We start from the raw sequence: 27897 nt of genomic DNA, 5'->3' as shown, positions 1-27897 counted from the left end.
CTCGCGTGGTGGGGCCTGGTGGGTGGGTGGTGACGTGCTACATGTTTAGCCCACTGCCCTCGGAGTTACTATCCGGGCGCCTCGTCCCGTCCAATCCGCGGCCCGCTCTCTCCGACGGCCACGCCCACCCCGCCGTCACCGTGTGGGAGAGTCGGTTGGGCCTTGTGGGCTTCCTGGTCCTCAGCTCCGCCTCGCCTCGATCAGACCGGACGGCGAAAACACTTCTCAGTTAAAGAACAAAAGCAACAACGGATGGACCGAGGAGGGCGAAGTAACGGCGACTCAGATTCCCACCAGAATCTCGCGGATTGAGATATTTTGTTCCCGGCGCGGGGAAACGACCGAACCGACGACTGAACTCCTCCGAAAAGGCGACAAACTTGGTCGCCTCGCATCTTTGTGTCCCGACCGTAATCCGTCGAGGTGCTTGATAAATAAGACGAGGGTCAAACCGACAGACGGACGGTATTGTTTCCGCGCTCTTGCTCTAAACTTCGGCCATAAAAGGCGGAGCGGCGGAGGGGTAACTCCTGCTTTCTTTTTGTTTCCTCGACGCTTTAACGGACCGGGGGAAACCGGGTTAGACCTGCATTTCGGTAAGTTTATTTGTGTGTTTCAGTGAAGCGTGTCTGGTGGTGAAGTGCGCCTGTGCAGTGTGGAGCGGTTTAGTTAGTACGCCATAAAGGGAGAGGGGGGGGAGGAGGAGACACACTGGGCTGCTATTGTGATTGGCACCGGGAGCAACTTTTATAGCTTTTTGTCACACTAAAACCAAAATACAACGCACGAACTCGCACAGTGCGGGGAAGTAACTCATCGGACGTCACCACATGATCTCACCCCGTGGGTTTAGTGTGTCACGGATGACGAATACTCTGGTTTCATAATTGTTTTCTAATGTTTTTGGTTCAAGGGACCATGGCGTAACCTTACTTAAATGTCCAATATTTACTCCAAATATAGCAGCCTCTCCTGGTAAATTAAAAGTGACTACACAGTTACTAAAAATACACAATAAGTAGTCACAAGCACCGTATTAATATAGTGATGTAATATAATATAATAGATGTAATAAATGAATAAGTGCACCAAAAAAAATGCTATATCTGAATTTTTGTAATCCTTGTATTTAGCATTATAACTACGAGACGTGTGATGGGTTGATGTACTGGCTTAGCACCTGTTGCTAAAGAACTAAATTACTTTTAGTTAAGGGCTTAGAGTGCCTAGACTTGGACTTGAGTGTGACTAATGCAACTCATTTTCTCCTTCCACAGGTCGCTCTTGTGGCATCTGCCTTTGTGAAGAGGCTACACTCATCTTTAGGGACTGAGGATCTGGGAGTGGAACAAAGCCTAACTGGGAAAGGGTGAGAAAGTAGACTGTGATGGATTTCTCATGGATCCCCATTCCCCGCGCACCCACCCCCTTTGCGACCGATCCCCCCACTCACACAAAACAAAAGTCAGTCACCCCACTGGGGGAGGGGAACCCAGTCTGGACAGAGTATACGACTAGTTTCACTGGGAGTTCAGAATAAGGAGTGCAAAGTATGGGGTGGGGGAGGGGGAACAGCTGTCAGATAATTGACTTTGAATGAGAACTGAAAGTTCTTTTTAACATCATAGTTTGTACTCTTAGCCGTACAAAAAAAAATTGTTTGGCAGCTGAGACGAGTAGGAAAATGGCAACTAAATCAGTGTTGTTTTTTTTAAATTTCTTTTCTAGGTGAAAGAGCCTATTTTGATATCCCAGATGGCGACCTACAGTGAACATATTGGCAGAAATGGACTACTCATGGGCATTAAGGCGCATTTTGAAGGAAAAGCAACAAAGACAGAATGTGAAGGGAAACCTGAAGCTAAACGCTCCTCCAAGGATTTGCGCCACTCAGCTGACAGCAATGTGAGTGGTGTGGCTAGTTTCACCACCAACCACAACTCTGTTGTGTGTCTGCCTCTCGTATCAGAGGGACTGAAGCTGGTATGGACGCAGTCGGATCAAACCCGCGAACTCGACACAATCTCAGAGCTGATCCAAGCCTTTAACTTGTTTCCATATCCATCGTCTCGCGAGGTTAGCACCCTGGCTCGGGTATGTGCCTTGCCACTGGACAAAGTTAAGGTGTGGTTTATGGTGCAGAGAATTAAATACGGTATCAGCTGGTCCTCAGAGGAGATAGAGGAGACACGGCGAAAGCTTGCAGTGCCTGAGATTTGTGATGACTCTACGGAAACCAACGAGGAAGCTGAAATAAAGAGCAAGGGTGACAACAGTGAGGAATTGGTGATTGAGGAGAAGGATAAGGATAAAAATGAGGTAGAGCGTGTTCCCCCGAGTCCCCCAAAGAAGAAACTAAAGTGTGAGTCACCAGATTCCTATAAACCAGCCAAACCCACTCCCCCGTGTTTCAGTTCCACCCTCCCACCGCCTCAGGATTCCTATTTCTACCGCCCACCAGCGGAAACGCCAGCTAGCACAGCGGCCGATGTCTCCCTCGACCTTTCGGAGTCGCCTTCACGACAGCACCGCCATGGGCGCTACAAAAAGTCTAAAGCTCAGCTTGCTGCCCTCCGAAAGAGTTTTCTGAGAGAGAACTGGCCTGCGGAAGCAGAGCTTAGACGTTTGCAGGAAGAAACTGGGCTGAGTCGTAACGACATTCGCAAGTGGTTCAGTGACAGCCGGTACCAGCTTAGGGTTGGTCGAGGGAGCCTTGCCGCAGCCCAGAACTACTCGCAACACACTGGAGGTAAACACGATCAACAAATCCAACCTCTCCCACTTATTACACAAAAGACCAGTCAACTAAACGGGGTGAAGGGCCAGGAGGCAGCCCGTAGCAATGGGGTTAGAAATTCACATTTCTTTCAGACCTTCTTGTCCAACAGCTTGGAAGCATTCGGGGACAGGGTCATTGAGGCAGAAGTGTATGACGGTATGGAGGAGCTTTCTGGTGACGGGGACAGTTTGAAAGACGAGGAACAAAGTGAGGAGCTGCCCTTGCAGCTCACCAAGACCTGCAAAATTGAGCCAGATGTTCCACAGGAACCATCGGATGTATTAAAAACCTCTCCCTGCTCTTCCCCCTCTGGCAGCCCACCGCCGACTGCCTCCCCTAATAAACCGCTTTCAAACAACATCAGCACATCAAAGAAGTCAGCCCAGTCAGCCAAAGCTAGTCCTTCACCAACACCTTTGCGCGTCTCAAAGGCTCCCTCATCCGCATCCACTGCCCTCACCCCGGCTGGGCGACCAAGAAAAACCAAGGAGCAGCTTGATGTGTTGAAGCAGCACTTCTTGCGCTGCCAGTGGCCCAAGAGTGAAGATTACACTGAACTTGTTAAGCTTACACATTTACCCCGGGCAGATGTTATCCAGTGGTTTGGGGACACACGGTATGCTGTTAAAAATGGCCAGCTGCGCTGGGTGAAGGGCGTCCGCGACCAGTTCTTGGCAGAACTTGCAGCTCAGCAAAGCAGCAGTGGTTTGACAAACGGAAGTGGCTCTGGAACATCTACTCGGGCTGGAGGAAGCCGCAAACGAAAATCTCAAGCAAATGCAACGAGTGCAGATCTTCCTGATATCCAGCCATTGGTCACGTATCACCTTGCAACAGGCTCACTACACGAAAGAGACCTTGACTCTCTATGCAAGAAATCTAAAATGAGCTACCAGCAAGTGCGAGATTGGTTTGCAGCTCAGGATGCTGGAGGTACTGAACAAAAACTAATTGTTGCTGATTAAGACCCTGGAACCAGACTCGAGAACATTTCTTTAGGTTGGTGGAGTGCTGCTTGCATCCTTTGCACCAACAAGCATAGTTGTTACTTTGGTTTAAATTGCTTTAATTTAGCAGGTTTGTAACATCCGGTCTTCCCACCACAAGCCTAAAAAAAGGTTTGTTTTTGATACATATGCTGCATTTCCTGCTTATCCTAATATATATTTTGGACTTGAAATATAATTGTGCTGCCCGTGTTGCTGTAAATAGAACAGTAACTTGTACACTGGTTTGTTTTATTTTTTTGATCTTATTATGTTCGTTTAGATATCTCTACTACAGAAGTTTTAGTATGCTATTGTAGCAGTATAATTTAAACAGGTTGTACTTGTAGTACCTGACTAAAGCAGACGAGTAACTGTTCAAGAAAGATGTCTGTTGATGAATTTGTTGACTGATCACTGTGTGTAATCATTCCTTTACAGCCAATAATTCCTTTTCATGAAAAGCACACTGGACATGTACACTTTAAATTGACATCTTGCACTTTGGTTTTAGAGCCTGCTGTCATATTCATTAAATCCAATTATTTTACAAAACATTAGTTCCTAACTTAACCATGTCATTTTTGACCCCTTAACACTGAAACCTATTATCATGTCTTTTGAAACAGCACGGTCCAGCTAATTCTACTAATATCTCCAGCATATTTCTGATACACATTCCTAGATTCTCCTTTAGACGCTCTGCTGTAACACACGATTCACAAGGATAACAGTACCAAGAGGGCAGCATTCACAGCATACAGATGTCAGAATTGCAAACTTCAATTTTGATTTGCACTCATTAATTCAGTCAGTATTTGTATATCTATTTTGTTTTAATAGCTATAGAGTGTGACTTGATGGTTTATAATCTAGATTAACTAGACAAAATAACGGATGGGGGGGTCCATGTACTGTATAAGTAGCAAATGGTTTGAATCCAAAGAAAACATACATTTCTAATAACTCAAATTATGAACTGTAGCACAAACATTACACATTCAGGTCATCCGTTCAGAAAAACTCCACATTTTAAAGTACTTCTTAGTAGTAGTAGGCTTTAAATTGAGTCAGAGTTCATTAGAAAAGTCTGGATAAATGTTAGATGACCAGACTGTTGATAAAACAGTGTCCATCACTGTGTTCTGTCATTCTTTTAGTAATGAAAAGTTAATGCAAGTGTCATGCTGTGGGGAAATGTCCATAACGCTTAGTGTCTTCCTTTGCAGATGTCTTCCATGTATAAGAAACAAGTCCTCATTTGCACAATTGTGTCACTGGAAACCAGTAAAGGATTTGCCTTTCTAATCATGCGTGCAAGCAATGTTTTTTTTCTGTGTGCTGTAATGACTGCGACTGATTCTGACAGACCAAATTAATTTTTTCATTATATGTAAATTCTCTGCTGTATGCAAAATGCTTTATCCAGCAACGGTTGTATTATAAATTGTTGCTATAAAAAATGGAGGGCCATTAGTCAACCAATGATCAATAACACAATTTGGCAGATACATTAATAAAACAGATGGATCACATGGTAACAGGACAACATCCATGTAAACATAACGCTTTTAAGTACTTGTACTCAACAATGTAGAAGACATTAAATCATTGGTGCCAAATCTTAATGGGCCAAGACCAATGAAACAAACACACATGGCTACAGGCTCCATAAGTGGTACAATTGTTAGGGCCTTTTTCATTAACGTCTGGGTGAATGTATTGATAATCCATTCATAAACTGGAACGGGAAAACATTAGGTGTCTGGCGTTGAGTTCTGAGGATGACAGAAATAGACTGCCTCAGCAATTGCATGAGAAAATCTTCCCATCGACGTCAATGTTTCATGGTAAGGTATTTGTAAAGCATTTCTTACCTTGTAGGAGTGCTAAAGGATGTGTGTGTTCCTATTTAAAACAGGTGAACGGATCTTGATTAAAGATAGACTGTATAACGTATCCAGTTAAGTAACAGAACCTCTGGTAGTTACAAAAGTGTCTTTGCAACAATACTTACTGTGTACATATTCATGAAGAGAACTGTGGCTCGAAATAGAGGTAGCTGATCCAGGAGTCTGACAAAAACAGAAGTCCAAATTTAAAGTTAATCGTTAATCGCATGAATGTGTAATGAGTGTGAAAAAACATTGGACGACTTAATTTATTGCCAATATCCTATTGCCAGTCTCTAGAGCATCAGGCTCATAATTATGAGGTTATAATCCATCATAAGCATACACATTTCCATTTTCAACCTCTTCAGTGTCAAAATTAGCAGTGATTCATATTTATGATCTCAGCACACGTCACTTCTGTTTTGTCTTGAGCAGATTTTAAACACTCGTACTCAATAATTTTCCTAAATTGATCCACTCAGGGTTTTAGCATGCACGTTGCTCTTACTTACTTTCCCTTTTCAGAGATTTCAACCACATTTCATATTATTCATCAGTGGATGGAGTTGTCATGGAGATAGCATCTTCTTAACAGAACAAACTCCATTCGCTGAGCAAGATGGACCTTATGAAAAGCTTCGGTAAAAGCTATTTAGTTGACCGTGAATTCATAACAATAATAATAATGCATTCTATTTGTAAGGCACTCTTCATTCAAGAATCTCAGAGTGCCACAGAGCCAGTACATAGTTAAAACTAACTATAATAAAAAAGGAATAGTTGACAAGTCATAAAACTCAACTCAGTCATAAATTCCTTCATGAATAAAAAGTTTTTTAGGCCAGTCTTAAAAGAGTCCAGGGTCTGTGTTGCCCTTAGGTGGTCAGGCAGAAGGTTCCATAAGCAAAAGGCTGGTCGCCCATGGTGCGGAGCTTGGTGTTGGGGACCCGAAGGAGCGAGCGGTTTGTAGATCTGAGGGTGCGGGTGGAGGTTTGGGGAGTAATGAGTTCTTGTAGGTACGGAGGTGCATTTCCATTTATGCATTTATGGGTGAGGAGTAGGACTTTGTAGTCAATCCGGGTTGAGACAGGGAGCCAGTGGAGTGAGTGGAGAACGGGTGTTATGTGCTCACATATCTGGACTCTCATCAGGATCCTGGCAGCGCTGTTTTGAATGTATTGCAGTTTCTGGATGTTCTTGCCAGTGATCCCAGTGAAGAGTGAATTACAGTAGTCCAGTCTAGAGGAGATGAATGCGTGGACGAGCTTCTCTGCATCTGACAGGGTTAAAGTGGGGCGGAGTTTGGAGATGTTTTTGAGATGATAAAAGGAGGTTTTGCACATGTGTTTTATATGGTCATTAAAGGTCAAGTGAGGATCAAACCTAACTCTCAGATTAGTGACTGTGGAGGAGAGGGGTATGACCTGAACGTTGAAGGTGAGATATGGAGGATGACTGAACCTGGTGTGGAGTGCCAACAAGGAGGGCTTCAGTTTTGCTACTGCTTAACTGGAGAAAGTTGTTGCTCATCCATGTCTTTATCTCCCCAAGACAGGCGGTGAGACATGAAATGGCTGCAGAGGGACTTGGGGCAGTTTTTATGTAAATTACACATTTTGGATGTCAAACTGTTATATGTATATGTATATATATATGTATTTTCTTCAGTTTTTGGGAAAACACTTAAGATTTCCAACAATATATCATTTCTACAGAAAATTACAATATAACTCTGAGACTTACTGTGAGGGAGGACAGACTGGGACCTCTGTCTCTGGCCAACCCTTGAGACTCGGCTGAACCAAAGTAACTAAGACACAGACAACATATTTCCGTATAAAATGATTTGCAATCATTTCATTAAGTGTTGGTACATAATGATGTTGCAAATACAGAATGAAATCCATCAGCATGTAGTATGTACCTCATGGTTCTTGAACGAGGGGTAACTGAAGAAAACATGCACACGTTCATCAACTTGAATTATAACATTCAAAATGGACCACCAACAGCAAAAACATTAACTGTAACAATTCAACTTAAAGCACAGGGTTTACCTGGAGAGGTGACAGCCACAGGGAGTGACATCCGTTGAGTTCTATATATGAGACAATAAGTTAAAAGTTGAAATACAGGAAGGTTTGTGATTAAACAGAATAGGAAAATATGGTTTTACCCATTTGTATGAAACTGTCCTGGAGAAACCTGTGGCAAACACAAAGTGCGCAAGCTAAATTAGATATGTAACTTATTACCTAAACGTTGGCAAGTTTGGCAACACTAACATTTTCTATATTGAACTTCCAGAAAACTTACCCTTCGCTGAGAAAGTGGCTTTTTCAAATCAGCAGTCTCTCTTTTCAGCTCGGAAAGCTGCTTTTTTAAGTCAGCGTTCTCTCTTTTCAGCTCAGAGAGTTGCCTTATGATGACAGAAGTGGGAAGAATAGCTTTGTAATCTGGGAGGTTACTTACAGGGCCACAAAGAAACAACAATAGATATGGAAAGTACCTGTAACCCTGCTCAGTGACATCCTTCAGACGCCTCTCCAGTTCAACAGATTTATGCTTGAAGTGCGCCGTGACTCTCTCCGTCTGTGTCCGCTGAAAAAGTGTAATCTGAGGAGCATGAAGACCTCACTATCAAATATTATTTTAGTGAAAATAAAAACATTATGTGATTCAATTTTTTTGCTTTTGGATTAAAGCTCAGAGATTCCCACAAGATGATGACCATTTAGGATGCTTTTAATCTTGTCAAATATCCCTAACTGATCTCTTGTTGAATGACTCACTCACCGGTTACTAATTGACTGGCTGCTCTGACATTTAAACTCCCTGTACAGCAATTAAAATGACAGCAGAGAGGGAGCTTGGGTGGCCGCTGCACAGAGGAGACAGACCTTTAAAATGTGCTCCAGCCTTGACTGGATGAGCTTCACGGGGTCCTTGAAAAACACCTTTTCCTGTGGCTTCATCTGAAATAGAATAGTTGTGCAAATATAATAAGATGGCTATTTTAAATAAGGTCAATCTCTGGATCAGACAGTAACCTACAGTGGAGATGATAAACTCACCAACCTCATCTGTGATGGGCAAGTAACTGCAGCTGGACCCGCATACACTGCACTGCTCTGTGGGAAAAGACATAATCACAAGAACCATAACTAGCCTCCAACTGTCTAATTTAAGTAATGATGTTAAAGTTACTACAAGTAAGTCTCATGTTCTGTCCGTTTGGACGAAAGTGGTAGGGTTTTCCAAGCACCAGATTCCCTTCAGAAAACCTCTTTTTTTACTGCAGCGGGGTCTGACAGTCTGCCCCGCTCTGTTTCTGGATCTCTTGTGCCTCCCTTCCCTCCAGCGAGCCCAGCAATACGGCCTGGCTCTCCAGCAGTGTGTCGTCTGTGTTTGCTTCCAGCACTCGCTGATGGTCTTGTTTACTTATGTAGGTCAGATAGGGCCATCTGTATTAATTTGACTGTTTCACAACCAGTTAAAAGTTCCTCCCAGTAACTTTGAAAAATAATAGTTAAAAGATGGAAGCAAATTGACTTAGTCTCACTAGATTTAATGCATGCTTCACAGCAGATGTGGCCACAGCTGGACACAGCAAACCTCGACCCTCTCCTTGTGAAGCACTGGTTACAGTGGAACCAGTCCATTTTTAGTCCTGTGGGGTTCCGTCTGTGCAAACACATTCAACACAAATGTGATTATGTAACATGAAATATTAGAGTATATGACCATGAGTATGTGGTAACACACTTTTGTGTACTTTTAGTATTGGGTTGTTTTTCCTGGTGTGGACTTCCTGCTTTGGCCCTTTTCAACATTACAATATCCCACAGCTTCCTGCCGGGTCTATAAAGAAACGGTTTTCCCGGTCTGACTGGCCTGTACAGAGCCCTGACCTCATCTCAGACAACACCTTTGGGACAAAGTGGAACATCGGCTGTCAGCCAGGCCTTAGTACCCAACGTCGGTCCCACATGTCTCAAACACTCCAGTCTCCCCAGACTTGTGGAAACTACCAACAATATATTAGCATGACTGCACAAGGATAATAAAAGGCCTGTTCAAAAGGTGTCAGGTATGATATTTTGTCCATATGATGTTCCAGTACGTAGATAGGTTTTAATAAACATTTAGGGTTGTGCAATTTCTTGCCCATAATCGCAAATTAACACAATGTAAATTCATCACATACACCCTCATGCAAAAAGTTACAAATAACTGAACCACTTTGGCATTAGGTTAGGGTACTCCGACTCCACGCGAGCGCGCGCGCGCGCACACACACACACACACACACACACACACACACACACACACACACACACCAGTAGTTAGGTACAGTTGTCTGAAGTGAAGACAAAGCTAGCTAGCTAATATTACTTATTGACAATGCTAACAATTTATACTATAGGCCCTTTTCACAACAACCATTTTGCCAAGTCATAGCAAGGTAAGAAAGTGTAATTGATTAACTTAATTGCGGTCCCATTCAATGTATTGTGTTACAGTCGTTCCAGTGAGGCAGCATGCATAGTATGTCCTGACAAGCCTAATGGCCACACTTAATGTTTTTACTACACCTGTGCAGTGACGTCAAAATGGCTAACGCTAATTAACATTAGCTTACATTATGGAAATTGCACTTGCTACGTTTGGCTACGAACAGAAGATAAGAAAGCGACTCAACTGTCATTTCCCTTTAGAGGACATCCGCACACATGGTTATCTTGCCCACCGTACCCGTTAATGTGCTCAGGAGTGAGTTAGAAGTGTCCTCATTGACTTCGGATCGGCCGCCTCAGCGCAAGTAGCGGATCTCGTTCTGGCCGAGTGACGCAGTAAACCCCCGCATCTCGCCTGTGATTCGTCCGCTATTGCAGTTAGGGCCCATTTAACCATCGTTGACAGGAGACAAGCATGCCTTTAGAAGTTTGTGTGAGGTAGTCAATTCAGCGTGGTTTTAGGCCATTTTCTTCACCCTTCCAAAAGATTTAGAAATGTGTTCAGCACAAAGTGGTGATCTTTATAGGCCTACAGATCACCCAAACTAACGATATAAGGCTCAGATGGCCATTTAGGTAGTGATGTTTTGACTGGGTCAAGTTTGTATAGTGCTTCTATACATCGACTTGTGGTTGTAATGACTTTGTAGTTCAGGGTAAAGAAATTAATTTAACCCTCGTAAACTGCAGTTTTTAGCCTTGACAGAAACCAATTTTCAATGATGTTTGAGATTAGTCACTGTAAAAATACAATGGTGTCAATATTTTACAATGTCAGCAATTAGGATGTTCCCAATGACACCGGCAGACAAATGTGGGTAAAGATATTTCTGACATTTTTTAAGCTTCTTGAAAATGAAGCCCAGCATTAAAGCTTTTGTGTATGAAGTTGATGACCAGATGTGCATGTTTCTACAACAACATGAAAATACTGGACCTTGAATGCAATACATTTAGAAAGATAAAGCAGAGAGCTTTCAAGTATAGTTCCATATTTAATGGTATTATTACAATCTGAAATGAAGCATTACACTTTTAGAAGTTTACAAAAACAATACAAATCAGATTAGCGTGTGCAAGATCGATAGTATAGTATAGTTACAGCTTTAATGGCATTGTTACAATCTGAAATGCAGGCATTACACTTTAAGATAAAAATCCAATTCAGGATTCAGATTGAGGAAGCCAATTTGCAAGATGGATCCTTTCCTGTTGGAGAATAAAAGACTGGGTTAAGTAGTTGTTTAGGATTAATATGTAGTGCAATGTCAAATTAAACCTAACCTGGAGAATAAGTCAATAATTCACATCAGTGATGGTCAGTGGCCCAAGGACAGCTTGTTGTGCCATACCACGCTTCCCTGTTTTAAAATTTAAAAAGTTTTAGTAAAAGTCAAACCAGACAAGTTGATAAGCAGAAGTCACACCAATACCTGATGCTAAACTCCTGACCCTCCTGGACTTGCAGTCAGATTCACAGCAGGCACAGAGATAGCGGGATGCAGAGTTGTCCAACTGCTCCCAGCTGAGTTCATGAGGATCAGAGAAGTGTTAGAAAATTAATCTCAGTGGTTCCATCATACAAGTCTGATTGAACCCAGAGAACATATTGTGAATGTTTCAGTGACATTTTACCCATGCTCTTTGACGTAGTGGCAGGCCTTCTTGGTGTTGTCCAGACTGTTGGGATCCCAAGCCATAAGTTTACAGTGGATGAACACCTGTTGAGTCAGAAGTGAGGTTGTGAGGCAGTTGGCTTCCAGTTTTCCCAATAAAGCCATGAATCTAAAAATGAACGTGCACAAGTTAGTGTTACCTCTTCACCGAGACCAAACCTAAAGGCTTGAAGGGAAAGGTGGAGCTCAGAGGATTTTTGCCTCGGTTCAAATTTGGAGCGCGATACCAGACTGTCCACAAGACATCTGTGTGGTTGAGAAAGAAACGGTCAAGTCTGATTCCTGGACAACAAAATGCTAGAAAGGTGAAACCAGATTACCCCTCATTGGCGATTATCGGGTACAAAGTGCTTTCAGGCTGCAGCTCCGGTGTGGTAGCTGCTACGCATTCCTGAAGAAACAGCAGCAAGGGCTGATGGCTCTCCTGCGCCACGCTAGCCATGATCGGGATAAAGGAGCCCAGAGGAAAGGAGGTAGATTCAGCGGGGCCGGAGAAGTCAGCTACAGTAGCGAATAGGAGAGGAGTCATTACAGGGGTCACTGGGAGAGCTGCCATCTCCAGTGAGGTCACGCTTCACACCCACCATTCATGAGGCCAAAGTGGAACTCTAGATCTCCAAGGCCGTACGTGTTGAAAATTGGGGCATAAAGCCGCGGGTACCAGTCTTCAGGCCTGCAACAAAACACAAGAGTAAAGCAACGACTCCCATGTTACCAAACTGCCAATGCTGAAGTAGTGTGAACAGCCACCTCTCATATGCACAGACAACGGGGTGAGAGAAGGACAGAGGGGTCGAGTCAGAAGAGTAGGTCAGATCATTGGTGAACATCATGCGATCCCCAGTTACCTACAAGAGACACACATGTTACCAAGCTGCAGGATATACAGTGGACTCAGTTTACAGGTACATATGTGGAGGTTCTACACACAATTCTCCTGAAGTCACAGTCGTCGAAGTCCACGCTGAAAACAGCCTCTGTGGCCGAGAAGCTGGTGGGGAAGCAGTTCCCCAGACGGAAGAGCGAGGTATCAGCCCGGGACCTGCCCTCCGTCCACACCAGCGTCACAAAATCGGTGCCGCAGTCCAGCTTCATGTCTGGAAGGGGACGCAACACAAGAAGTCAAGTTACTAGTCAAATAAGCTTTTGTTAGAGCAAAATATCAGAACTTTGTCCAGTGTTTTGTCCAATATTACCTGCATATACCGACACGGCAGCAGCCAGGCTCACAAGCAGTGCACGTTGCCAAAAGAAAGCCATCATGAATGGATGCTGGCTCTGGACACTGTGGGTGTTTTTATTCCTTGTTACCGGGGCAATTTTCATCAAGACAACCTCTTTCAGCTGGTGTGTGTCGATGGCCTCAGGTGCAGAGGCCTTCAGACTTCCTCTTCTTAAGTTTTTTTTTACAGTTTATAAATTAAGGTTTAAGGTGCACTTTATTACATTTGTCATTTTAAACACAGTAATATTGTTTTAAATATAATAAAATATTATAAAAATGTAAAAAGTCTTAATATAGCTAGCACCGGGCCTTTCAGTCTTTCTCTTTCCACACTGAACTTCCTGCACTTTATCAATAAATGTTCAACAGTTTCTTTACAGGTGCAGTCTTTTTCTTGGTCTATAACGTGACATTGAGTCATGTATGTCCTTGCGAAGAGTAACATCTTCTTCTTTACATTTACTCTCATCACTTCTCACTTTGTTATAATTCCTACCCTTGTTGCCATTATTCTAAATGTATTGCCAAGATGTAATTATTCCATGCTGTATTACTGATTTTTCTTCTGACTTCCTAAAATAAATTTTATGAACTAAATAAGTACATACACAAATACATTTTCCCTGCATTGCGAAGTATACAATCGGGTCAAACCGTTCAAGAGGATAAATGTCAGTATTGAATTTACAACAATTAGGAATAGAGGTACACTTCTGTTGGGTACCGGCTCATGTTGGAATAGAGGGAAATGAGGTTACAGATAAACTTGCCAAAAGCGGATTAAACAAAAAATTAATTTTGGGAAGTCAGAAGCAAAATCAGTAATACAGAACCGAATAATGACATCTTGGCAAGATATGTTGAATAATGACAATTTATAACAAAGTGAGTAGTGATGAGAGTGAATGTAGAAGATGTTACTCTTTGCAGATTAAGATTAGGACATAGAGGACTCAATGACACGTTATAGACCAAGAAAAAGACTGACGGATAAATGTGAGATATGCACCTCAAAGCAACTGTTAAACATTTATTGATAGAGTGCAGGAAGTTCAGTGTGGAAAGAGAAAGACTGAAAGGCCGGGTGCTAGCTATATTAAGTCTTTTTACAATACATTGCATTACATTTCTTTTAGCTGACGTTTTTATCCAAAGCGACTCACATTCATACACTGTAGACACAGCTACCGGGAACAATTTTGGGTTGTGTTTTACATTTATCATAATATTAATATAAATAACAAATGTCCTAAAGTCATGATGTTGGTGGCGGTATGCACCTTAAACCTTAATTTGTAGTCCGCCAATAAACTTAAGAAGAAGAAGAGGAAGTCTGAAGGCCTCTGCGCCTGAGGCCGTCGACACACACCAGCTGAAAGAGGTTGTCTTGATGAAAATTGCCCCGGTAACAAGGAATAAAAACACCCACAGTGTCCAGAGCCAGTATCCATTCATGATGGCTTTCTTTTGGCAACGTGCACTGCTTGTGAGCCTGGCTGCTGCCGTGTCGGTATATGCAGGTAATATTGGACAAAACACTGGACAAAGTTCTGATATTTTGCTCTAACAAAAGCTTGTTTGAGTAGCAACTTGACTTCTTTGTGTTGCGTCCCCTTCCAGACATGAAGCTGGACTGCGGCACCGATTTTGTGACGCTGGTGTGGACGGAGGGCAGGTCCCGGGCTGATACCTCGCTCTTCCGTCTGGGGAACTGCTTCCCCACCAGCTTCTCGGCCACAGAGGCGGTTTTCAGCGTGGACTTCGACGACTGTGACTTCAGGAGAATTGTGTGTAGAACCTCCACATATGTACCTGTAAACTGAGTCCACTGTATGTCCTGCAGCTTGGTAACATGTGTGTCTCTTGTAGGTAACTGGGGATCGCATGATGTTCACCAATGATCTGACCTACTCTTCTGACTCGACCCCTCTGTCCTTCTCTCACCCCGTTGTCTGTGCATATGAGAGGTGGCTGTTCACACTACTTCAGCATTGGCAGTTTGGTAACATGGGAGCTGTTAACACTTTAAAAAAAAAAAAAATGTTTTTGTTGCAGGCCTGAAGACTGGTACCCGCGGCTTTATGCCCCAATTTTCAACACGTACGGCCTTGGAGATCTAGAGTTCCACTTTGGCCTCATGAATGGTGGGTGTGAAGCGTGACTTCACTGGAGATGGCAGCTCTCCCAGTGACCCCTGTAATGACTCCTCTCCTATTCGCTACTGTAGCTGACTTCTCCGGCCCCGCTGAATCTACCTCCTTTCCTCTGGGCTCCTTTATCCCGATCATGGCTAGCGTGGCGCAGGAGAGCCATCAGCCCTTGCTGCTGTTTCTTCAGGAATGCGTAGCAGCTACCACACCGGAGCTGCAGCCTGAAAGCACTTTGTACCCGATAATCGCCAATGAGGGGTAATCTGGTTTCACCTTTCTAGCATTTTGTTGTCCAGGAATCAGACTTGACAATTTCTTTCTCAACCACACAGATGTCTTGTGGACAGTCTGGTATCGCGCTCCAAATTCGAACCGAGGCAAAAATCCTCTGAGCTCCACCTTTCCCTTCAAGCTTTTAGGTTTGGTCTCGGTGAAGAGGTAACGCTAACTTGTGCACGTTCATTTTTAGATTCATGGCTTTATTGGGAAAACTGGAAGCCAACTGCCTCACAACCTCACTTCTGACTCAACAGGTGTTCATCCACTGTAAACTTGTGGCTTGGGATCCCAACAGTCTGGACAACACCAAGAAGGCCTGCCACTACGTCAAAGAGCATGGGTAAAATGTCACTGAAACATTCACAATATGTTCAATCAGACTTGTATGATGGAACCACTGAGATTAATTTTCTAACACTTCTCCGATCCTCATGAACTCAGCTGGGAGCAGTTGGACAACTCTGCATCCCGCTATCTCTGTGCCTGCTGTGAATCTGACTGCAAGTCCAGGAGGGTCAGGAGTTTAGCATCAGGTATTGGTGTGACTTCTGCTTATCAACTTGTCTGGTTTGACTTTTACTAAAACTTTTTTTATTTTAAAACAGGGAAGCGTGGTATGGCACAACAAGCTGTCCTTGGGCCACTGACCATCACTGATGTGAATTATTGACTTATTCTCCAGGTTAGTTTTAATTTGACATTGCACTACATATTAATCCTAAACAACTACTTAACCCAGTCTTGTATTCCCAACAGGAAATGATCCATCTTGCACACTGGCTACTTCAATCTGAATTGGATTTTTATTCTTGTTTGTAAACTTCTAAAAGTGTAATTCCTCCCCGCATTTCAGATTGTAATAATGCCATTAAAGCTGTAACGATACTTGAAAGCTCTCCGCTTATTGTTGTGTGTAATTGTCTTCAAGGTCCAGTATTTTCATAGTTGTGTTCTTGGCGACTGCTGGGCTTTATTTTCAAGAAGCCTAAATCTTAAACATTTCAGAATCATGAACCACATTTGTTTGAAGGGCTGTCATTGGGAACATCCTAATGGTTGTCATGGTAAAATAATGGCATATGATGTTAAGCCAATGATTAAGCTAAAATGCTTTTTGATCTTGGATATGGTGTGTTGCAACTGCTGATTTGTAGGCCTATTCAAAAAGTCTCATCCTAACTTTCTGTGCTCAACAAATTCTGAATATATTTCTAAGGTCTAACCTTTTGTACGGTGACTTTAAAAAAATAAAAATAAAGAAGCATTAAAACCATGTTTCACTACCTGACAAAGTAATCTTTAAAAAAAAAAAAATTGGGGAGGTATACTGTCAATGATCAATGGGCTCCAATAGCAGACGTTTGATCGAGACGCTCGGGAATGTTTGTCTTACGTCAATTGGAACGAAGATCAAGATCTGTGTCTGGAGTTGCTTTCCATGTCTGATTGCCTGACGTAGTTTGGGAAGGGGGAGTAGTTTTTGCAAGGAACACATCGGTTAAAGTACGTGGAGACTACAAACATCTGCATTGTGAAAGTAGCAATCATGGCTTATGGGAGTGAGGATGAAGGTTGGGATTACTGACTGAGGTATGGATTGGCAAAGTGTAGTAAAAGAAAAATGGCCGTAATTCAAGCAGTTCAGGAGCAGAGTCTGATAAAAAGGTCAACAGCGACGGATAGTCATGCCGAGGGCTGAAATCCCAAATATTTAATTGGAAAGTCACAGTTGTGTTTGAATATTTCCTTCTCGTTCTAGAGAAGGATGTAGGTACAGTGATGTATGCAAAGTAATGGAATATGAAGCAAATATTGTATATGCAATGAAGGGAGAACAACAAAATGCTTTACTGAGAATAAACATCCTGGATGGGGAAAGAAGTTCAAACTCATGTTCCTATCTCAGCTACTAGACATAGGGGACTCATTTCTGGAGACGAGCTATCTCTCACAATGGAGGATATTAAAACAGAACTGAAAGTGATTGATGCAAAACGTATTACCCGAGAAAGAGCACAGACATTATCAGTAATCCTTGACTTTGAATATGACCTCCCAAGGAAAGTTCTGATAGGTCTCTTCAGCTACTGAGTAAGAGAGTTCCTTCCTCCAGCACCAAGATGCTTTCAATGCCAAAGAACGGCTCATACTGCCAGCCAAGTGTCAAGGTAAAGAACGATGTGCTCCATTTGGAGGTAATCACGCTTTTGGGAAGGATGTTGTAATTGTTTAGGAGATCACAGTACAGGTTTTGGGGGATTTCATTCCATCCCATTCACATTCCCAATTAACATGAGCTGCATGTCGGAGGAACCTGGAGAACATGGAGGGATCCCATGCTTCCACGGTGGAGAACGTGAGACTCCACACAGAAGGGACACCCGGGATCGGGAATCGAATTCCGGCCCCGAATAATGTGAGGTAACAGTGATGGCTACTACACCACCATGCAGCCCCACTTTTGGGGGATATGAAGTACAAAAGCATGCAAGAGAAATACAAAAATTTAAAGTACTAAACAAAGTTTTGTATCATATGTTGGAGAAAGAAGAAAGATGTTAAACGAATATGAGAGTGGCTTTATAAAAGAAAGATCCACAGCAGATGCTCTCATTAACATAAGTAACAAAATAGATAAGACCCTTCACATGAAGGAAGGGATGGCTTTCGTTTTCTTTGACGTTGAGAAAGCGTATGATTCCATGTGGAGAGATGGACTGCTAATTAAAATGAACATAGGCACAGGTGGAAAGTTATATAACTAGACAATGGACTTTTTAAAAATCAAATAGAACATGTAAAGTTCAAGTAGGATCAGAAATCTTAGAAGGTTTTGACCTCATTAACGGGATACCTCAAGGTAGCGTCATCAGCCCGATACTTTTTAATATCATGATTAATGATGTATTTTAAAAGACAGGAACAATTACATACATACATGCAGAAAGCAATCATCAATGTAGAGAGATGGTCTTATGACTGGGGAGGTTAAACCAATGAAAGTAGTTATATGTTCAGATTCTGCAGCTGCAATATGAAGTATACAATCGGGTCAAACCGTTCGAGAGGATCTTTTAACTGAAGTTTATATGTTAATATTGAATTTACAACAATTAGGAATAGAGGTACACTTCTGTTGGGTACCGGCTCATGTTGGAGTAGAGGGAAATGAGGTTACAGATAAACTTGCCAAAAGCGCATTCAAATAAATTTATATTTTAGAAATTTATTTTTGGAAGTCAGAAGCAAAATCAGTAATACAGCATAATTCAGATTCAGATTGAACTTTATTGTCATTGCACAGATACAGATAGTGAGGCAAAGAAATGTTGGTTAGCATCTGACCAGAGCAGTGCAAAGAAAGCAGTATATATACAAAAAAAGTGCATTGCAGATATATTATACGTATAAATCTGAAAAATCATGATGTTACACACTCCGGTACAGTAGGTGGCGGTATGCACCGTAAACCTTAATTTGTAAACTGTAAAAAAAGAAGAAGAAGTCTGAAGGCCTCTGCACCTGAGGCCATCGACACACACCAGCTGAAAGAGGTTGTCTTGATGAAAATTGCCCCGGTAACAAGGAATAAAAACACCCACAGTGTTCAGAGCCAGCATCCATTCATGATGGCTTTCTTTTGGCAACGTGCACTGCTTGTGAGCCTGGCTGCTGCCGTGTCGGTATATGCAGGTAATATTGGACAAAACACTGGACAAAGTTCTGATATTTTGCTCTAACAAAAGCTTATTTGACTAGTAACTTGACTTCTTGTGTTGCGTCCCCTTCCAGACATGAAGCTGGACTGCGGCACCGATTTTGTGACGCTGGTGTGGACGGAGGGCAGGTCCCGGGCTGATACCTCGCTCTTCCGTCTGGGGAACTGCTTCCCCACCAGCTTCTCGGCCACAGAGGCTGTTTTCAGCGTGGACTTCGACGACTGTGACTTCAGGAGAATTGTGTGTAGAACCTCCACATATGTACCTGTAAACTGAGTCCACTGTATGTCCTGCAGCTTGGTAACATGTGTGTCTCTTGTAGGTAACTGGGGATCGCATGATGTTCACCAATGATCTGACCTACTCTTCTGACTCGACCCCTCTGTCCTTCTCTCACCCCGTTGTCTGTGCATATGAGAGGTGGCTGTTCACACTACTTCAGCATTGGCAGTTTGGTAACATGGGAGTCGTTGCTTTACTCTTGCGTTTTGTTGCAGGCCTGAAGACTGGTACCCGCGGCTTTATGCCCCAATTTTCAACACGTACGGCCTTGGAGATCTAGAGTTCCACTTTGGCCTCATGAATGGTGGGTGTGACGCGTGACCTCACTGGAGATGGCAGCTCTCCCAGTGACCCCTGTAATGACTCCTCTCCTATTCACTACTGTAGCTGACTTCTCCGGCCCCGCTGAATCTACCTCCTTTCCTCTGGGCTCCTTTATCCCGATCATGGCTAGCGTGGCGCAGGAGAGCCATCAGCCCTTGCTGCTGTTTCTTCAGGAATGCGTAGCAGCTACCACACCGGAGCTGCAGCCTGAAAGCACTTTGTACCCGATAATCGCCAATGAGGGGTAATCTGGTTTCACCTTTCTAGCATTTTGTTGTCCAGGAATCAGACTTGACCGTTTCTTTCTCAACCACACAGATGTCTTGTGGACAGTCTGGTATCGCGCTCCAAATTCGAACCGAGGCAAAAATCCTCTGAGCTCCACCTTTCCCTTCAAGCCTTTAGGTTTGGTCTCGGTGAAGAGGTAACACTAACTTGTGCACGTTCATTTTTAGATTCATGGCTTTATTGGGAAAACTGGAAGCCAACTACCTCACTTCTGACTCAACAGGTGTTCATCCACTGTAAACTTATGGCTTGGGATCCCAACAGTCTGGACAACAGCAAGAAGGCCTGCCACTACGTCAAAGAGCATGGGTAAAATGTCACTGAAACATTCACAATATGTTCAATCAGACTTGTATGATGGAACCACTGAGATTAATTTTCTAACACTTCTCTGATCCTCATGAACTCAGCTGGGAGCAGTTGGACAACTCTGCATCCCGCTATCTCTGTGCCTGCTGTGAATCTGACTGCAAGTCCAGGAGGGTCAGGAGTTTAGCATCAGGTATTGGTGTGACTTCTGCTTATCAACTTGTCTGGTTTGACTTTTACTGAAACTTTTTTTAAATTTTAAAACAGGGAAGCGTGGTATGGCACAACAAGCTGTCCTTGGGCCACTGACCATCACTGATGTGAATTATTGACTTATTCTCCAGGTTAGTTTTAATTTGACATTGCACTACATATTAATCCTAAACAACTACTTAACCCAGTCTTTTATTCCCCAACAGGAAAGGATCCATCTTGCACACTGTCTCCTTCAATCTGAATTTGATTTTTATTCTTGTTTAAACTTCTAAAAGTGTAATTCCTCCCCGCATTTCAGATTGTAATAATGCCATTAAAGCTGTAACGATACTTGAAAGCTCTCTGCTTATTGTTCTGTGTATTTGTCTTCAAGGTCCAGTATTTTCATAGTCGTGTTCTTGGCGACTGCTTGACATGCACATCTGGTCATCAACATACACAAGAGCTTTAAAGCTGGGCTTTATTTTCAAGAAGCCTAAATCTCAAACATTTCAGAATCTTGAACCACATTTGTTTGACTGGTTGTCATGGTAAAATATTTATGGCATAATTTATTGCTCCTTAATGCACAACTGAATAGATGTGGTATTTCCACAGGAAATGGTCTAAACATCTCTGCATATTCTTCGCGCACATCTTTCAAGGCTAAACGCATTATTTTTGCAATGGGTTGAATTGCTTTCTACCAGAACTAAATTGTAACATTAGATTGGTTTGTCTTGAAGCACTCATGATACCTTGTCCCATCAGGTCCAACATTTACACTTCACTTGTCATATTTTTTTTATTGTAGGTTTGTGTAAGGTAGTCAATCTAACATGTTTTTAATTTTAGTCATTTTAATATTCACCATCAAGAGTTAAGACTTTAAAAATGTTCTGTTCAGCACAAAGTTGTGATTAGACTCTTTGAATGCACATTATAGGCCTACTGATCATCCAACCCACACATAGCCAAGGAGACTTGTTGCAACACACCATGTCCTGCACAGTAAGTTCAAGAAATATAGCTGAATTAATCCTTGGCTCAATATATTTCTGCTGCTGATTGGGGCAATAGACTGGATGACATATGGATCAGATGGCCATTTAGGTAGCGTGGACATGTTAGACCTGATGGGACAGGGTAATGTGAAGGGTGCTTCAATACAAACCATGTACAAATGTATTAGTTCTGGGTAAAGAACCATTTAATCTCTCTCTCAATACTGTGTTTGCCTTAAAGGAAACCTGCTAGAAAAAAACATGCACAGATGTTTTAGGGATCATTCACTGTAGAACTACAGGAGTGTCACTATTATACCATGACAGTGATTAGGATGTTCCCAATGATGGTGCTTCAAACAAATAGAGATCCATAAGTATTTGGATGGTAACACATTTTTGCTATTTACACGATAGCAATGATTTTTAAATAAAGCAGTAAATATGTGGTTGAAGCGTAGACTTTCAGCTTTATTTCAATGGATATAACATATGGCATTAACTGTTTACAGCCATTGTCACGCAGTTCCCCACGTTTTCAGAGGTTCAGAAGTAATTGGACAAACTAATATAGTGAATATAATCATTTTTAATACTTGGAGGAAAATCCTTTGCAGTCCATGATTGCACCCTAGTAATCAACAAACGCTGAGTTTCCCCCTTGAGATGCGTTGCCTTTAATGCAGCCTTCTTCAGGTGCTGCAGGTTTGTGGGTCTTTCTGCCTTCCGTTTTAACTAAAGTAAAGGAAAAGCATGCTCACTAGGGTTGAGATCAGGTGAATGATTTGGCCATTGAAGATATTACATTTCTTTGTCTTGAGAAGCTCTTGGGCTGTTTTCACAGTATGTTTTGGGTCGTTATCCATCTGTATGAGCATCGTCCAGTCAGTTTTGCAGCATTTGGCTTAATCTGAGTAGAGAGTATAGCCCTAAACACCTCCAAATTAATCCTGCTTCTATCAGCTGTGACATCAATGAACACTAGTGACCCAGTTCTATTGGCAGCCATACAAGCAGACGCCATGTTAACCAGATGATGTGGTTTGCTTTGGATCAGGTGTCGTTCCTTACCATCATTCTGGTACAAGTTCATCTTGGTTTCATCTGTCCAAAGAACCTTCATCTGAAACTGATCAGGCTTATTCAGCCGTGTTATCTGGCAAAGTCTAATCTGGCCTTCCTGTTCTTCAGTGTTCCAGTGGTTTGCACCTTGTTGTAAACCCTGTTTTCAGATTAATAAAGGCCTCTCGATTGTAGACTTCAACAATGATGCCTACCTCCTCAGTATTCATGTTATGAAGAGTTTTTTCTCCAAGGAAATTTCTACTTTACATGTCTTCCAGGCCATTTGGTGTTGGTGAGCTTGGCAGTACATTCTGTATTTTTAGGAATCAAACAATGTTACTCATTCGTTTTTCAGGAATTTAATGTCCTCCTTCACTTGCATGGACACTTTTCTGTCCTCATGCTGAGACTTTCCTGGATCGGCTAAAATCAAAACTTTGAAATCTCCAGACCTAATATTGAGGGAACAGACCACATCTGGTGATCAAACCATTTGTAAGACAATTGTCCAATTTCTTTGAGCCTTTTGAAAATGGTTGCAATTCTAAAACTGTTAAAGATGCCATTGAAATAAAGATGAAAGTCTCCACTTCAAAACACACATTAAATGCTTTATTTAAATTCCATTGCACTGTTCCTGAACCCCTTGCGACATTGAAAACGGGTGTCATCCAAGACAGGCCAACAATGTCCTGCACCTTCAATATCTCAGGGCATGGGTGCGACTTAGGAAAGAGCGGGGGTCGAACCGGCTACCCTGTGGTTACAGGACGACCACTCTCCCCATGAGTTACAGCCACTCTAATAGCTGAGCCAGGAACATGGGTTTGAACTTCTTTCCCCATCACAGATGTTTATTCTCAGTAGAGCATTTTGTTGTTCTCCCCTCACTGCATACACAATATGTGCTTCGTATTCCATTACTTTGCATACTTCACTGTACCTACATGCTTCTCTAGAGCGAGATGGAAATGCTCATCAAACACAACTATGACATTACAATCGTTATTTGGGATTTCAGTCCTCGGCCTTTGGCAATCCTTCGCTCTCTTGATCTTTTTTATCAGACTCTGCTCCTGAACTGCTTGAATTAGGACCATTTTTCTTTTTTTGTACTGCACTTTCTGCCAATCCATACCTCCATAATCCCAACCTTTATTATCTCTCCCAAAAGTCATGATTGCTACATTCACGATACAAATGTTTGTATTCTGCACATACTCTATCCAAGCAATGTGTTCCTGCAACAACTCAAAAACTACTCCACCTTCCCAAACTCCGTCAGGCCATCAGACATGGAAAGCAATCCCAGACACAGATCTCATTCTCCATCCCAATTGACGTAGTAAAAGCAACATTCCCGAGCATCTCGATTAAACGTCTATTGCAATTTGGGTCCATTTAACCCTAATTGACAGTATACAAGTATGCCAGCTTTTCTTTTTCCAAGACATTTGTATTAGGTAGTCAATTCAACATGGTTTTTATTAGTCATTTTATTTTAAAAGTAACCATCCAAAAAGTTCATAGACTTCAGAAATATATTGGGAAATTGGGATTAGACTTGCTCTTGGAATAATAGACCTACTGATCATCCCAACACAACCAAGAAACTGGTTTCAATACACCATATCTGTCCCCCCCTCTCCCCCCAGTGGGGTGACTGGCTCAGTGGTGAACAGGGTCACCCTTCAGAGGATCGGCTGCTAGCCCATGTCGATGTGTCCTTCGGCAAAACACTTAACCCCAAATTGCTCCAGCAGCTGTGCCTACGGTGTGAGAATGTTAGTTAGTCCTGATGTGCAGGTGGAACCTTAGCCCCTCCCAATGTCGTAGTGTTAAAGCGCTTTGAGTGGTCGGAAGACTAGAAAAGTGCAGGTCCATTTACCATATCCAAGAAACAGTATAGCTTACTTATGGATTGGGGGAATAGACTGGTCTACGTAAGAAAGGAAGGTTCATCTGGTGGTAGATGTTTTTCTGACTGTGCACCTGTGTGAACTGAGATGTGATGACTTGAATCTTAGTTTTACTAAAGTTTTTATTGTCTGTCACTGTTTTGTTGTATGTCTGAAACTTTGTTAAATGTGCTTTTGCTGTCTTGGCCAGGACACTCTTGTAAAAGAGATTTTAAATCTCAAATGAGGTTTTATCCTGGTTAAATACATTAATAAAAACAGTCAATAAAAGGATCAGATGACCATTTAGGGAGAGCGTAAAGGTTGGACTTGAGACAGGGTCATAAGTGATGAAAGACAAACTTAAATGTTACAATTTATTTCTGGCCGAGAAAGCTATTCAACCCCTAGTAAAATATTGTGTTCAGCCTTGAAAGACCTGCTCAAAGAAAAATATGCAGAGGTTTTAGAGATCATTCATTGTAGACATTCAGTTATGTGTATTGAGGAACATATAGGCGGTCAATATTTTTACCATGACGGCAATTAGGATGTTCCCAATGACAGCCCTTTAAACAAAGGAGTCAGATATTTAGGCTTCTTGAATTAAAAAAATATGATTAAAGCTCAGCTTTAAAGCTCTTTTGTATGCTGATGACCAGATGTGCATGTCAAGCAGTCACCAAGAACACGACTATGACAATACTGGACCTTGAAGACAATTACACAGAACAATAAGCAGAGAGCTTTCAAGTATCGTTACAGCTTTAATGGCATTATTACAATCTGAAATGCGGGGAGGAATTACACTTTTAGAAGTTTACAAACAAGAATAAAAATCCAATTCAGATTGAAGTAGCCAGTGTGCAAGATGGATCCTTTCCTGTTGGGGAATACAAGACTGGGTTAAGTAGTTGTTTAGGATTAATATGTAGTGCAATGTCAAATTAAAACTAACCTGGAGAATAAGTCAATAATTCACATCAGTGATGGTCAGTGGCCCAAGGACAGCTTGTTGTGCCATACCGCGCTTCCCTGTTTTAAAATTAAAAAAGTTTTAGTAAAAGTCAAACCAGACAAGTTGATAAGCAGAAGTCACACCAATACCTGATGCTAAACTCCTGACCCTCCTGGACTTGCAGTCAGATTCACAGCAGGCACAGAGATAGCGGGATGCAGAGTTGTCCAACTGCTCCCAGCTGAGTTCATGAGGATCAGAGAAGTGTTAGAAAATTAATCTCAGTGGTTCCATCATACAAGTCTGATTGAACCCAGAGAACATATTGTGAATGTTTCAGTGACATTTTACCCATGCTCTTTGACGTAGTGGCAGGCCTTCTTGCTGTTGTCCAGACTGTTGGGATCCCAAGCCACAAGTTTACAGTGGATGAACACCTGTTGAGTCAGAAGTGAGGTTGTGAGGCAGTTGGCTTCCAGTTTTCCCAATAAAGCCATGAATCTCAAAATGAACGTGCACAAGTTAGTGTTACCTCTTCGCCGAGACCAAACCTAAAGGCTTGAAGGGAAAGGTGGAGCTCAGAGGATTTTTGCCTCGGTTCGAATTTGGAGCGCGATACCAGACTGTCCACAAGACATCTGTGTGGTTGAGAAAGAAACGGTCAAGTCTGATTCCTGGACAACAAAATGCTAGAAAGGTGAAACCAGATTACCCCTCATTGGCGATTATCGGGTACAAAGTGCTTTCAGGCTGCAGCTCCGGTGTGGTAGCTGCTACGCATTCCTGAAGAAACAGCAGCAAGGGCTGATGGCTCTCCTGCGCCACGCTAGCCATGATCGGGATAAAGGAGCCCAGAGGAAAGGAGGTAGATTCAGCGGGGCCGGAGAAGTCAGCTACAGTAGTGAATAGGAGAGGAGTCATTACAGGGGTCACTGGGAGAGCTGCCATCTCCAGTGAGGTCACGCGTCACACCCACCATTCATGAGGCCAAAGTGGAACTCTAGATCTCCAAGGCCGTACGTGTTGAAAATTGGGGCATAAAGACGCGGGTACCAGTCTTCAGGCCTGCAACAAAACGCAAGAGTAAAGCAACAGCTCCCATGTTACCAAACTGCCAATGCTGAAGTAGTGTGAACAGCCACCTCTCATATGCACAGACAACGGGGTGAGAGAAGGACAGAGGGGCCGAGTCAGAAGAGTAGGTCAGATCATTGGTGAACATCATGCGATCCCCAGTTACCTACAAGAGACACACATGTTACCAAGCTGCAGGACATACAGTGGACTCAGTTTACAGGTACATATGTGGAGGTTCTACACACAATTCTCCTGAAGTCACAGTCGTCGAAGTCCACGCTGAAAACCGCCTCTGTGGCCGAGAAGCTGGTGGGGAAGCAGTTCCCCAGACGGAAGAGCGAGGTATCAGCCCGGGACCTGCCCTCCGTCCACACCAGCGTCACAAAATCGGTGCCGCAGTCCAGCTTCATGTCTGGAAGGGGACGCAACACAAAGAAGTCAAGTTGCTACTCAAACAAGCTTTTGTTAGAGCAAAATATCAGAACTTTGTCCAGCGTTTTGGTCCAATATTACCTGCATATACCAACACGGCAGCAGCCAGGCTCACAAGCAGTGCACATTGCCAAAAGAAAGCCATCATGAATGGATGCTGGCTCTGAACACTGTGGGTGTTTTTATTCCTTGTTACCGGGGCAATTTTCATCAAGACAACCTCTTTCAGCTGGTGTGTGTCGACGGCCTCAGGCGCAGAGGCCTTCAGACTTCTTCTTCTTTTTTTACAGTTTACAAATTAAGGTTTACGGTGCACTTTATTACATTTGTCATTTTAAACACAGTAATATTGTTTTAAATATTATAAATTCGGCCTTTCAGTCTTTCTCTTTCCACACTGAACTTCCTCAATAAATGTTTAACAGTTGCTTTGAGGTGCATATCTCACATTTATCCGTCAGTCTTTTTCTTGGTCTATAACGTGTCATTGAGTCCTCTATGTCCTAATCTTAATCTGCAAAGAGTAACATCTTCTACATTAACTCTCATCACTTCTCACTTTGTTATAAATTGTCATTATTCAACATATCTTGTCAAGATGTCATTATTCGGTTCTGTATTACTCATTTTGCTTCTGACTTCCCAAAATTAATTTCTAAATACACATTTTTGTTTAATCCGCTTTTGGCAAGTTTATCTGTAACCTCATTTCCTCAGATTAGGACATAGAGGACTCAATGACACGTTATAGACCAAGAAAAAGACTGACGGATAAATGTGAGATGTGCACCTAAAAATAACTGTTAAACATTTATTGATAGAGTGCAGGAAGTTCAGTG

General features: G+C 42.5%; 6 protein-coding genes across 6 annotated transcripts; 3 read left to right on the top strand and 3 right to left on the bottom strand.

Annotated features, from left to right (window-relative positions):
* Window positions 1-145: 145 nt before the first annotated feature.
* homeza (homeobox and leucine zipper encoding a) lies at window positions 146-4772 on the top strand. Its single transcript, XM_034555992.1, has 3 exons — window positions 146-596; window positions 1278-1369; window positions 1729-4772. Exon 3 carries the CDS (start codon window positions 1756-1758, stop codon window positions 3742-3744), a length of 1989 nt encoding a protein of 662 aa, XP_034411883.1. The 5' UTR covers window positions 146-596; window positions 1278-1369; window positions 1729-1755; the 3' UTR covers window positions 3745-4772.
* A 695-nt stretch (window positions 4773-5467) lies between these two features.
* On the bottom strand, window positions 5468-9322 carry LOC117746713 (RING finger protein 212B-like). The gene is made up of 12 exons (XM_034556015.1): window positions 9223-9322; window positions 8739-8791; window positions 8561-8635; window positions 8170-8276; window positions 7977-8079; window positions 7837-7865; window positions 7718-7758; window positions 7585-7609; window positions 7404-7470; window positions 5783-5840; window positions 5643-5673; window positions 5468-5543 (listed from the first exon to the last, which is right to left on the bottom strand). The coding sequence occupies exons 1-12, from the start codon at window positions 9320-9322 to the stop codon at window positions 5468-5470; spliced, it is 765 nt and encodes a 254-aa protein (XP_034411906.1).
* A 1937-nt stretch (window positions 9323-11259) lies between these two features.
* LOC117746720 (zona pellucida sperm-binding protein 3-like) lies at window positions 11260-13131 on the bottom strand. The gene is made up of 10 exons (XM_034556021.1): window positions 13050-13131; window positions 12784-12950; window positions 12604-12701; window positions 12438-12526; window positions 12174-12354; window positions 11994-12099; window positions 11813-11898; window positions 11611-11702; window positions 11462-11538; window positions 11260-11386 (listed from the first exon to the last, which is right to left on the bottom strand). Exons 1-9 carry the CDS (start codon window positions 13114-13116, stop codon window positions 11474-11476), a joined length of 951 nt encoding a protein of 316 aa, XP_034411912.1. The 5' UTR covers window positions 13117-13131; the 3' UTR covers window positions 11260-11386; window positions 11462-11473.
* Window positions 13132-14513: 1382 nt separating this feature from the next.
* Window positions 14514-16395, top strand: LOC117746716 (zona pellucida sperm-binding protein 3-like). Its single transcript, XM_034556018.1, has 10 exons — window positions 14514-14598; window positions 14699-14865; window positions 14948-15045; window positions 15134-15222; window positions 15306-15486; window positions 15561-15666; window positions 15762-15847; window positions 15949-16040; window positions 16113-16189; window positions 16264-16395. The coding sequence occupies exons 1-9, from the start codon at window positions 14532-14534 to the stop codon at window positions 16175-16177; spliced, it is 951 nt and encodes a 316-aa protein (XP_034411909.1). The 5' UTR covers window positions 14514-14531; the 3' UTR covers window positions 16178-16189; window positions 16264-16395.
* A 2695-nt stretch (window positions 16396-19090) lies between these two features.
* LOC117746708 (zona pellucida sperm-binding protein 3-like) lies at window positions 19091-20917 on the top strand. Its single transcript, XM_034556008.1, has 10 exons — window positions 19091-19200; window positions 19300-19466; window positions 19549-19646; window positions 19724-19812; window positions 19896-20076; window positions 20151-20256; window positions 20344-20429; window positions 20531-20622; window positions 20697-20773; window positions 20849-20917. Exons 1-9 carry the CDS (start codon window positions 19134-19136, stop codon window positions 20759-20761), a joined length of 951 nt encoding a protein of 316 aa, XP_034411899.1. The 5' UTR covers window positions 19091-19133; the 3' UTR covers window positions 20762-20773; window positions 20849-20917.
* A 4425-nt stretch (window positions 20918-25342) lies between these two features.
* On the bottom strand, window positions 25343-27221 carry LOC117746722 (zona pellucida sperm-binding protein 3-like). The gene is made up of 10 exons (XM_034556024.1): window positions 27140-27221; window positions 26872-27038; window positions 26692-26789; window positions 26526-26614; window positions 26262-26442; window positions 26082-26187; window positions 25901-25986; window positions 25699-25790; window positions 25550-25626; window positions 25343-25474 (listed from the first exon to the last, which is right to left on the bottom strand). The coding sequence occupies exons 1-9, from the start codon at window positions 27204-27206 to the stop codon at window positions 25562-25564; spliced, it is 951 nt and encodes a 316-aa protein (XP_034411915.1). The 5' UTR covers window positions 27207-27221; the 3' UTR covers window positions 25343-25474; window positions 25550-25561.
* Between the last annotated feature and the right edge of the window lie 676 nt (window positions 27222-27897).

This window comes from Cyclopterus lumpus, chromosome 17 (genome assembly GCF_009769545.1).
Source record: "Cyclopterus lumpus isolate fCycLum1 chromosome 17, fCycLum1.pri, whole genome shotgun sequence".
Taxonomy (NCBI): Eukaryota; Metazoa; Chordata; class Actinopteri; order Perciformes; family Cyclopteridae; genus Cyclopterus; species Cyclopterus lumpus.
This window is presented reverse-complemented; position numbering and strand designations above follow the sequence as displayed.